Below are 13,385 nucleotides of genomic sequence, written 5' to 3'. Positions count from 1 at the left end.
ACATCTCAAAATTTTCGTTACTTCTGAGCAAGATCGTTTGTCAAAACATAACACAAGAATTAAACAATTCGCATCAGCGTCGTATCATCTGTTTTTCTGTGTAATGGCTGTATCCGTAAAGTGTGCATTAGCATAACTACTTTCAATAAATCCATTACAAATTAGCTGAATACCAAATGCAGTGGGCGACTAAATGGAATGGACGACGTAACTCTAATTGCCAAATAAACTAATGGCGTTGTGACGTCATAGTTAGTGTAAATTAATATTATGAGTTAGTTCAATGGACGGGCGGTCACAGATACCACGTCACAGGCGTATATAAATGAAAGCGTCCAATCATAGTGAGGATGAAGACAATGATGAGTTCTTGAGCCAATCACAATTACATATTTGAATTTGAATGAAAGCTGAAAGTCGGTATTACAAATATTCACTTGTGTGGGCATTATGATCAACATATAGCAGGCATGTTATGTCTGACCATCCTTTCACTACATAAATTTGGAAAACAATCAATAACACTTTTATTTATTTTAATATGAACAAATGGATACAAGATGAATACCTAGTCTATACTGTTGGGTGAGACGACGAACTTACGCCACAAGATGACAAATTTATGTTCATTTGAAATCAATGATGGAAACACCATTTTACATGATAATGCGTGATTTTAGAATGTACACATATGAATTATTATTTATGTGAATTACAAAGAAGAAACAAACATTCAGTTCAGGTATAACAATTACAAAGTCACACTTTTGAAGATAAAATTCAACAAATATGAAACAACAATGCATATTAAATTCATCACAAAAAGCAGTAAAATTATGGAACTGGTGATTACAATCCTATATACTAATCTGTCGTGTAACATATTGTCATTTGCAAAGATATCAATTACCACATCTAGTCGATGGAGTCCTGTTGAGAATGGTGAATCATTGTACAACATCATATAACAGATAATTTTGTAGATAATTGTCTGAACTAAGTATGTAATTATTTATTGTATCGACAAAATTATATATGTGTTAATGAGTCTACATTAACTAGTAACTAACAACAATTTTGATATGCATATCAACTGGTTAATAGTTCACCAATAATAAATATCTGCTTAGTACATCTTTTCACATATAAATCACATAACAAATGAAAACACAATATAACTGTACAAATCTAAAAGTAGCCACGTGTTATTTACTAAATCGTGTATAACAGTACTGTTTATTTATTTTGAAAAATAAGGATTTTTTTATTATATTACACCTTTAACTTTTTGTTATCATAGTATCAAATCAGTAATCTAGGTTTGACCTTTTCTGGAAAAAAATAGTATTCTAGGTCTGGTAGAGATGCACCTACAAATACTGGTCCTGGCTATATCACTAAATGTAAATTGTCAGATGACACAGTTATGTTAATGAAGATTCCAATAGACGCCAAGACTAACAACTATTTTAAGAGTAAATTATACAAATGATTAATTACGTAATCTATCCAATAATTCAGCTCCCATATACCACATAGCTTGTACATATTACAGCAGTATTTCACACGACTTCTATGATGGTTCAGATCCCGTTCAACTTAATATAACTTCAACTGGTTTAACATCTGGTGTCATCGATGCTGGTTATCACAGCAATTATTGATCCCGCATTGTTTCAACAAATTGCCGCTTTAAAAAAACCCATAAATTATTTGGAAGAAAATGCAACATTAACAACATAATACAGAATGTATGCATTATGTATATCAGTTAGTAACTTAGAAATCAATGTAGTCATAAGATTGGAAGGAGCAGAGGAGAATGTAAAGACACCACAACAGTAACAAGAATATGCTAGATAAATATCGACCTGCTGTAGGTCCTCCAAGTTCCGCTTTTCCAAAAAATGGAGTAAAGCGTCGTAAGACCAAGAGACTCAAACACATAATGGCACAGATAATGTACATCATAACACTGAAGGAAAATGAACTGGAATCCACTACAAATACGAGTCCCTGCAGCAAATATAGAAAACAATAAATCAATTAGTATAAATGAATTCGACGAGGAACACCTGATTTGTGCGACTGTAAGATAAATAGTTAAAATAAATAGTTATAAAATAAATGCGGATTATCTAATATTCAATCTAATGGCCAAATCATTTAAATAAACTCTAAATACAGACTATTACAAATATAGATATATCATTATATTGTGGATAACACTCTTCAATCAAAACGTTATTTTTGTTCGATTACTCACACCCCCCCCCCCAAAAAAAAAAAAACGTTGGGCTTTTATTTTCGCATCTGGAGTCAGCACCACTGTACCAAATTACATTAAATACATTATATTCCTAACAGTTGGAAGTATATTGACCAGTTATTATGCGAATTATGGCATTGATAAACACAGAGGTAAACTAGTCCAATTAAGTTAGATATTTATGTAAATTAGACAAAGTAGGTTTTATTACTGCCAATTTACTATTAAATAATGCTACCATCAACCTGGTGCACGGCATCTCCGAGGATTATTGGTAATACCTGAATATTTGGTTTACTTTTCCAGCTGAAGACACTAGGTGGAAATTTGGGCTCAGTGTGTTCTGTGTGATAGCCATCATCATTCTGGGATCCGGGCTGCCCATTTAGAACATTTCTCTCCTCAGGAGCCCCTGCATTATTTACCATGATCTTAAAGGTGTTTGGACCACCCATAAAGCTATGATTTTAGATTTATGTCAGTTCTGAGGGTGCCTGGTATTTTGCCTTTTTGATGCCTTGGCCCACCACCTCCGACTTTGTGTTGTGTTGGGCCTTGTGTATTCTACTCTGTAGGTATGATGTCATACTGGGGCTGTGAATCGCTCACTGTGTCATACCAGATTAGAGACATGGCTAGCGATTATTAGTTTGTCTACTTAGTTTCTGCTTTGTTTATTTTAAAATTTAGACAGCGGTCCTTAGAATCTGTGTTATGTACGTATTGTTCTGTTGTATAATACCATAATTCCGAGGGGAGGGGGGGGGGTAAACTGGCTGGCAGTAGTAAGACTCACTTTGTCTGACCTAGACTAATATCTAACTTGAACAATAGTGTAAGTAATTGGAGTGACTAATAAATAAGTGGGATAGCTAGAACAGCTCTTGTATATGTGTTATGTGATATAAATGGAACAGCTTAAAGTTGGCTTATTTTTGTGCGGATTATCTAATATTCACAGCTTTCATAAAACATAAACAAATCAGCTCAGCATTATTTCATAACTAAATTTTATTGGAAAGCGTCGTACTTTTTTCGAACGTAAAAACAACCCAAACCTGATGAGTACACCTATAGTAATTACTAATGCGTGTTTACCTGTATCTAACATGCTGCTAGGACATGCAATCTTAATCTGAGCATATAAGATAATATCAATATGACAGATTTGAGAAAAAAGTAATGATTACCTTAGATGTCCAATATATGGACGCTGTCACCCACGACAATCCAAGACCAAAAAACACATAGACAGAATAACTACCTGTCATGCAACAATCAGCATACTTCTCACCGACAGAGGCCTTCTTAGAGACACACAGATCTACTATGCAGGTCCCTAACGTGACAAATGTCAAGCCTGTCACACTGTCCTTCATATTGATAAGACAACCAAATATCGACCCCAAGCTACCAATGATTGTAGTGAGTACTCCGATAAAGGTGAGTGCCACACAAAAAGAGATCCATCCACCGGAGTCAAGGAATGACGGAGGTGGAACCAAAGCAAATATCACCTAGACAGAAAAATATATTTAAAATACATAGTGAAAGTATGCTTGACTGTATAAAATGGAAACAATTCTTCATTGTCTGTTTATATCACATTTAAGATATGTTATATTAGTGACCACTGTTCTAATTTATTATACCAGGGAAAATCCATAAATATTGTGGCAACAATATTAGCTGCTCATGGGACCGGAATTCATAAACTTGTGGCTAGAGAGCCCCATATCAAAGCTTCACATGCTGCATACATGAATGTCAAATATATGTGTTCTACAAACGAGGTTTGTTTCTAACACATTACACGAGTGATTTTTACAATGTTTGTTTTTTGTATTTGATTTGCACCGAATCGCGATGCAGAAGACATGTACAGTTACTGAATTGAGTTTCCGCTCATTTGATGCACTATTAAGGACATTTACTTGTAGTATTATATTTGTCAGAATGGGATTAAATGAGCGCACTGCCATATTTCTTGGATTATAAATTGACATTGCAATATTTTAATTTGTTATTTGAAGGAATGCCAATCGAACAAACATAATACAATATTATGACCAACATAGTATATTAATTACTTTTGACTGACAAACAATTGGTAATTGTCATGTAAATAAAACAAAATAGTTTCACCTTCCATCCAAAGCTTAAAAAGTGCATGACATAATCTACCCAAGTAGCACTTTCAATATCTCCACCATTCACGTTCATTGCTTCTTTGAACTGATCGGCCCACGAAGCATTACCAATACGGAGACGATCCAAGTTGACATTGGTTATTGAGACTACACGATCAAGTAGGTTGTTTAACTCTATAAGAGGGAAGAAAACATATGCAATATTGTAATAATTATACAATACAACATATACAGCAACTTGATTATCAAATTAAGACATAAAGATACGTGTTATGTGTGATATTTTGTATCGTAATTAAAGATTTCAAATCAGAGAAAACATTCCCGACAAAATGTAATTGGTTATGTATCGCAGAGTTGTTTGGATGTACTTTCCTCAAGATTTGATAACTGGAAGTGAACTTTCTATTCATTCATATCAGCTCTGCCTATTTTTTTATTTATATAATATTAATATTTATTTATTTGTTAATAACAAATGATTAATGAGAGGACACTTAGTAGTTATACAAGAGGCATTGACAGGTGAACTATCACCCGAAAAAAATGTTATCGACATGAATTCTAGTACCCGGTAATTATGTGTTTAAGAACTTACCATCATCATTCACAATTGTTATGACAGACGTCCTGGTTTTTCCAAGTTTTGCTCCATCGCTAACCTCTAGCAGTTCAAGTTTAAATGACTCATCTTTTTCATACTCTTGATCGTCGACAATCGGAATGTCTATACTCTTTTGTTTCTCGCCATGTTCGAATACTAACTCTCCTTTTCCACCTTCATAGTCTTTACCAGAGATCGCAGTCATGTCAGTTGTTTTCCATTTCAAGACAACTTTTCCATCAGTTCCATTGTTTCTGGAGACTGGTACCTGTAACACACCAATGCTTTCCTTCACTAAGTAGCTTGGCATCGTAAACTCAAAGGTTCCTGGTTCTGTAGTTGAGAAATTATAACAGCATTATTACACAGTGGTATTCTAGCCTATTGCTTTTTTAATATCAAAAGAATCTTTGCCAGAAAACTATGAGCTGAAAAATATATGTGATTGTTATCTGTAAAGTTGTTATACTTTTATAACAAAACCTAAAAAATGCAATAATTGTGACATAATTTGTAATGAATTGTATGAATATGAGAACTATAGTTCTAATGCTATCAGTATTATAATTTTGAATTTACCAAACAAAATGTGTTTGTAACATATTATATGTAAACATATGTTTTATAGTTAGTATTTTATTATGTACAAATAAACAAGAAGCAACAGTTCATAATAGTAATAAATTAGATGTGAAAATGTTTACTACGGGATATTAGTGAATACTGCTTTACCATTTGGTATTTGAACGGAAATCATTGCAACACAGATATCAAAGCACTGGGTAGTGGAAACATTGCATATTAAATCATTCCGTCTTGTGTCCTGCACATAATATCAGAACTATTACATGGGGAATATTAGTTACTGTAACAAACGACATCGAGTAATTGTGTTTATGTACAAATTAAATCATGGTCACGTGATGGTTTTGGCATACAAACGACGGGTGCTCGGAGCGTTTGATTCATGTGCCTTAACCATCAAGTAAATGATAGTTTAACCACAGCTGTTGTAAATTAAGAAGTTGCGGCCAATAAAATCGCCGCTGAGAATACATTACAAATGTATATTTCAGTGGAACACAAATCCCAAATGGGAAATGTGTTGGTGGGCATTTAACAGGCACTTTAATTAGTAGCCAATATGTTGCATATTCTGAGATGATGATAGCTTCCATAAGCCATGCCATAACGGGGTCATAACCAGGTTATATAGTATATAATCCCCAGCGATTCTATAACACTCATTGACCAATTCAAGACAGTTACAGTACATATATTGTTAATATTTATAGCTTAAATAAATATAAATATTTGCATTTATAGTATCAATAAATCTATACTATATATATTCTATAGTATTTTGTAATTGGCACTTCTATCATTGATTTTTTTTTGATCCGGTCATTCGATAATCTTGTTGATATTCGCCTAAAAAATACATTGCCTCGGTAATGTAATATATTTCTTTAATCAATCAAACGAAGCAAATTATATAACTTATCAAGTCACTGAATTACTAGGGTTAATACAAGGTTAGTTAACCTTGGTTAATAAACATTATTTCAATATTCCATCTGCGATTAGCATAGTGTAGTGAAATGTGCATACGGGTACACGGGCAAGGTGCATTTGCATCTTAGTTCAAATTCCATGTGACGTGTTTATATGGTTGTGTTTATTGAACCTTTTGAGATATATGTAAAACTAACCCTCGTCATTGATAATGGTAATTTGCATAATGTGTTTCTTTCCCAACTTAGCTCCACTTTTACTGTCTACTGACAGCTTCACAAAAAACACTTCATCTGGTTCCCACTCGTTGTCATCAATAATATCAATGTCAATGAACTTCTGTGTCTCATTGGATCCGAACACCATAGTATCACGCTGTGCTATGTAGTCAGAACCGGCTTCAGCTGTCCCATCCAATGTCTCAAACCTATTGAATGTAGATAGATATTTATAGACTGTATCACACTGCAATGATGTATTTCTTCAAACCCCGCAACATAATGCTGAAAAGGCAAATTGGTCTAAATATTTTCACACCAAGCTCAACAGTTGATTTGAAAATGAAACGCTTTTAAATGCCATTCTGCAAAAGGTATAGGAACATAATACCGTATTTGCTATATTAGCAGCGTATATACTTACGTAAATGACAGAGATGCGTCTATGTTCATAATACCGTATTTGCTATATTAGCAGCGTATATACTTACGTAAATGACAGAGATGTGTCTATGGTCATAATACCGTATTTGCTATATTAGCAGCGTATATACTTACGTAAATGACAGAGATGTGTCTATGGTCATAATACCGTATTTGCTATATTAGCAGCGCATATACTTACGTGAATGACAGACGTGTGTCTATGGTCATAATGCCGTATTTGCTATATTAGCAGCGCATATACTTATGTAAATGACATAGGTGTGTCCATGGTCATAATACCGTATTTGCTATATTAGCAGCGCATATACTTATGTAAAAGACAGAGATGTTTCCATGGTCATAATACCGTATTTGCTATATTAGCAGCGCATATACTTACGTGAATGACAGACGTATGTCTATGGTCATAATGCCGTATTTGCTATATTAGCAGCGCATATACTTACGTAAATGACAGAGGTGTGTCCATGGTCATAATACCGTATTTGCTATATTAGCAGCGCATATACTTACGTAAAAGACAGAGGTGTGTCTATGGTCATAACACCGTATTTGCTATATTATCAGCGCTCTTTAATCACCTCTTCAATTTCTATTATAACTATCCCGGAGAGTTGAATAAAGCATGAGTATCAGGCAGACCAAGGTTTTCAATTAGGGTGTAGCTTTTTTGATTAGATGAGAATATTTACTACTCAAGGCTAATTTGACAGTTTGAGTAAACAACCATGGACCGTACTGGAAAGACGTGTTTATTTTTTGGTGTTTTTTTCAATAAAATTGAATATTGGAGTGCCAGGTTTCCGCGAAATAATGTTTATTAAGTGCTCATCTTTCATAAAAGTATCATGCCCGGGTTTCTCCAACACGTGTCACAGGGGAATTCTCGTCTCGTCTCTACCACGTCTGCTTGAGGTACCGGACCGGGAAAGTCCCTAATCTTTACAGTCGAATAGACGCACACAACGGAATACGTTTCAATAGCTAGTATTTAGCCACATCGAGAACACCTCAAGGAGAACTGCCTCGTCGGAGACTCTGCCCCGGACTAACCAAGACTCTCTCGCCTCGTGGAGCTCTCTCTCTCTCTGGGACCAAGGACTTAGACCGTTTATTACGTATCAAAACTTAACCAATTACAAAGAAGTTTAAAGACATAAGGCGTAACCTTCGCACATTCAACTTGCACATAGCCAATCAAACTAAGTGCTGAACACGTCATATCTTTTGATTAATCGTCCGCTATATTAATAACTGTAAATACCAAACATCAGAAATAGTAGTCCGGTTGGCAACGGTTATATCGTAATTAGTTCCAAATCACTAAGTCAAGTTCCGTCCAGGACCTCGCATGAGCCTTAATGATTACAGATATAACACAGCCATTCACTAGTAACAAGCTAAATAAGTCGGACAACAGATACGCGAAAACTAATTCATGACAAAAGGACAATTATGACGACAAGGCACATACCAGCATTTCGTTGTGCTTTTCACAGCTTTTCTTTTGTTTTTTTGAACTTGTGGGGAAAAAATGAGTTTTACGACCGTTTGATTTGCATGAACATTTATTTCTAACATTAATTCAAACATTCTTATGACGAGCAATTTAAAATTAAACCAAATTTTGTCGAAAAAGGATGCTAGTTGGCCATCTTAGACTGAACCATGACATAGATGTGAACACAATCTTCCGTGCACAAAGATGAGACGAAACTTGGAACTGATTTCATAAAGATTTAGTGATGTGATAGAAACTAAGAATACTTACTTGAATACAATTTGAGGGTGTATGTTTCCTTTTCTGTTAATCCAAACACGTACTCGTTTCTCGTGTTCATACACAGCACATGATGCAGCAGCAAATTCCACTATTGGAATTTCAGGAAACAGTGTGGACCCAATTGAAATAGAGCTGCCCATCTTGACTTGGTCATATGCCTGCAATAAGTAGGCCAATAAATTCAAAAAGCTTTCAGTGCATTTATGGTAAAACAATCATTCATACTGGCAAACTGTCCTGGTGCAAGAATTTTGGTTCCTCGACAAAATCATTACTAGATAGGTAATTGAATAGTGATTGTGAAGTATTTCTATGCACCTGGTCTGTTATTATACTACATAACACCCATACACATGTATTTGAAATATACACAAACATGACATAAAATAAATTGTATTGTCACAGTAGTAATACAATGTTAAACGTACCAAGAGTAATTTAGGATCCACAGTGGGAATCAGTTTTTGTCCTCCAGTCATATTCCTTGTTTCACTCACACGATACCAAGCTCTGGTGTGAGGAGAGTTCTTCTCAGCCTCGATGGCTGCAATTGTTGCAGCTTGTTCTTGGGTTATATCTGGATGCTTGCCCATCTCTTTCATCACATCAGCTACACCCTCTCTGGTAACATTACCTGATGTTAAATACCAGTCATAATAAAAAGCATGTTCGAACACCTCTTTATATATATCCATTACAACACCAGGGAGGGGGATTACAATCTGGCATGTGTGCATTTCAAAAATGTATTTATAAGTTTGAAATTACTTTTCTAATTAACATTACGTTAAAGAAAAATTAATCGGCATGGAAATATAACTAATATTGACTAAAATTATCCCCTTCAACAACTACTATGCGTTACACTGGATGTTCACAGCAAGTGGCTTTCTGACACGGAAGTTTTTGCGGGCAGAAATATCTAAGTACTGTACCATTCATAATGACGTGTTTGAATTACATCTCACTGAGACTTTTTCGGCAAATTTCGCCAAAACCGAAGATGTTCCTTGGTTTATAAATGATAAGTCATATAACTGAAAACAAAATAAGTATGTTAAAGGCACGTGTTTCAAATGATTTGTCATCAAACACAAGTTTCTGATTAGAAATTAGTTTAAAATTGGCTTCAGTGTTCAATCGCGGCATTAAAAATATGCAAGAAGAACTCTTCCTGCAGTTTATGGCATTTTATATCATATACGAATGGTATTGTATAATGGTACATTTTTTTTCTTTTTCATCAATATTTCACCAATAAAATGACTTTTAGGGCGTATTTCATATCACCTGGGCCTGAGGCTAAAATAAACTTGAAATTTTAAACATGTTAATTTAATAATAAATTGTTACAAGATACCTACCAATGCCGAGTAGAGCCTGTTTATCGTCATCTTTAGCAACATTTCTTCCACGGTAACCCTTGTCAGCCATAAACGCTATTACGACGAGGATTGGAAAACAGATAAACGTGCATATAGCCTCCCAAAGTTCAACAATATTTGGGGTAATGACAAGCAGAACCAAAAGCAGCCAAATATAAGCAATAATAGAGAAGGCGGCTGTGAGTGTAGAAACTTTAATCTGCTTGATGTAGCGGACTTCTCCGATTGGAGGACAAGCAATACACACTGCAGTGATGACAAGGAGATTGAAAGCAGCAGAACCGATAATTGTACTTGGACCAATATAACCGGCATGGAAACCATTACCAACAATCTCAATCAGACAGAGAAGAATTTCAGTGGTCCGTGACCCCAGCGTCACTAGGGTCAAATTGGCCACAGTAGAGTTCCACACCCGCACTTTAAGTTTCTGTGTTCCTCCTGGAGCCTTCGGATTCGCTATATTCACAGTTTTTGTTTTACTGGTGATCACTTCAATAGAGGACATAAAAATGCCAGTAATGATGGAGACGCCATAAAGGCAATATATCAACCCAATTAGATAGACCGTAATTCGTGCACCAGTTGACCATGTAGATTCGTTAACTATTGGTAAAATTAGCCCCTTGTCATAGCATAAGTATGCATCGGGGTCTGTAGTTGAATTCGACATATTTCGACGTTTCTGGTATATTTCACAAAAAAGAATGCCTAAAAATGGAAGGAAACTCTACATAAGTATACATTCTTCACATGTGTTTTAGAGTTAGACATTCATTCAGCGCAAACATACAACAAATATTATGGCAATCACCTGGGATTTTTTGTAGCATCATGTTGTTGACATAGAAATGTATACGATTATTCTAGGTCAAAGTGACTGATCATTTAACAATATCTACATAATATTTGAATTTAGAGTATCCAGTGAAAAAAACATGTATACATTACTTGTAAACAAACAATTTATTTGTAGTACATGTATGTGCGAAGCACGTAATATTATTTTCTACAATCTAACACTGTGTTTCCAACTACCACTATGGTTGATGTATGCCCTCATTTCAGGCGTAAATTCTAAGACATTCAAATCAACCGCCATTACTTCTTCAACTACAATCAGCACGCTAGATAAACTTACTTCCGGTATGTTAGTTCAAATAACTTTCCTATCAAAGTTTACATCCTCTATTAAAGTTTACTTCATCCAATGAACCTGACTCTAGATTGGTAGGCTCCCATAGTAGAGCACAGCATCAACATGCATTGCGCTTCTCGTGTGGAATGTTTCCCCTATCGGGTTAGCCGAGTTCATTTCCATGGGGACTCCAAATAGAGTAAAAGTTACTAACTCGCGGCATTGGTATTGACTGTTTCTAGTTTTGATAATGAGTATGCGTATATTCAATTATAACAATATTCCTGTGTACTAAATGGATTTTCAAATTTTGGATATTTCCAAGGAAAATTATGTTGGGCGCCTCAATTCGCCGTATAGATTCTATATTATACATATTTTGTCTCAATTGAATACCATAGCAACAGTCTCCCAATAAGCAATAACTAGGCTATTAACCGTTTGTGTTAGGTTCCGAAATGGCTATGATTACGATAACCGATATGATAACAGTAAGAAAACTGCCGACAAACAAAGCTTTACAAAACAACTATATATGCTCTATACGCCGATAGGAGGCGTGATTTAATGTTTCGCTGTCACGGTCTAGACGTTCTTTATAGTAGCGTTTGTGATAACCGAAAGAACACATATAATTGTGTTTTAGTAGCCAGTCTATTTTCGCGAATTTTGAACTAATAGAGAACAGAAGTGTTCTATTTCGATTTACGTTGTTCACTTATTCGCTTTCTGTATTGCCAAATGGGACCAATTTTGTCAACGTGATTGTAAAAAATTGTAAATGTGATTATTAATGATAAGGTATCGATCGTTCTTCAATGTCAAATCCTTGCTGTTAATCCGTCCAGTATTAGTAAAAGTGAAGTATTTAGTGTTATACAGTATATATATATATATATATATATATATATATATATATATATATAAAGTCCATGCAGCTGTAGTAATAAACTGGTCTAGCGGCATTTCTACTCAGCACAGTGCTTACAGACCATTGTTATATACAACAAAGCCATGTAGCACTCGGGTCCAGATATTTTAACGCCGACGCGTACGGTTCGTTGCTGTAGTGACAATGCTAACAACAGATTTGTTGTATTCAGTATTTGAAGTCATTTGCATGATAAACAAATCCAAATGGTCGTATACTATACAGTACTAGTATCTTGGAATGAATTAGGTCCAGCGCGGGTGGGGTGGGGGCTGTCACAGTCAGGCTAAGTGTTACAAAAGATACAATGTCGAAATGACCAGTCAGCATCGTGTGAAATTGACCTAACACTACAGGGCCCACTCTCACTATTGTTGCTTATCAGAGCAACGCAAAATATCAGCACAACAGACTACTCATAAATAAATATATGCATGTATGGTTTCTAAGCACGCTGTCGTTGCTAGTGGCTTACCTGTTTTAGCTTCAAACAGGTCCGGGACCCCTCAATAAGACGGAAGAAATTCGACTTTCGTGAATCCGCCGTTACATGTTTTTTTTTTTGCGAAAAAAAAACACATGAAATTTATATCAAGTAGTAACCACTTGCAGTTTGTTACTATTTACAATACCACTAAAATCTGTCTCGCACAGACTAACGCTTCGGTTCCACCTTCTCGTTTACATACGAATACAAACATATAGTTCGTAAGTTTATATTTCGCTGAGAATCAATAACTCACCAGTTGCCTTCAATATTCAACCATACTGAAGTTCACCCGACCGTAGAACCGACTCTCAATACGAGTGTATGGATTTCAATCGTTAAAAGAAAGTGTATAACAAGAAAGTATAAACCAATCAAGCGCGGAAGGATACACTTCATAAAAGTGAAGATTATTCAACACGGTGATGTATATACGTGACCACAATAGTAAGTGCATG

The 13,385-nt window shown here is 35.2% G+C and overlaps 1 protein-coding gene across 1 annotated transcript; it reads right to left on the bottom strand.

Moving 5' to 3' along the window:
• Positions 1 to 503: 503 nt before the first annotated feature.
• Positions 504 to 13,112, bottom strand: LOC100371693 (sodium/calcium exchanger 3-like). The gene is made up of 9 exons (XM_085502214.1): positions 12,916 to 13,112; positions 10,351 to 11,082; positions 9,415 to 9,620; positions 8,975 to 9,144; positions 6,736 to 6,965; positions 5,018 to 5,356; positions 4,415 to 4,593; positions 3,460 to 3,786; positions 504 to 2,016 (listed from the first exon to the last, which is right to left on the bottom strand). The coding sequence occupies exons 2-9, from the start codon at positions 11,042 to 11,044 to the stop codon at positions 1,780 to 1,782; spliced, it is 2,382 nt and encodes a 793-aa protein (XP_085358340.1). The 5' UTR covers positions 11,045 to 11,082; positions 12,916 to 13,112; the 3' UTR covers positions 504 to 1,779.
• Positions 13,113 to 13,385: the final 273 nt, after the last annotated feature.

The sequence above is a fragment of the Saccoglossus kowalevskii genome, chromosome 8 (genome assembly GCF_978046115.1).
Source record: "Saccoglossus kowalevskii chromosome 8, keSacKowa6.1, whole genome shotgun sequence".
NCBI lineage: Eukaryota > Metazoa > Hemichordata > Enteropneusta > Harrimaniidae > Saccoglossus > Saccoglossus kowalevskii.
The sequence above is the reverse complement of the archived record's forward strand: the minus strand, read 5'-3'. Positions and strand labels throughout refer to the sequence as shown.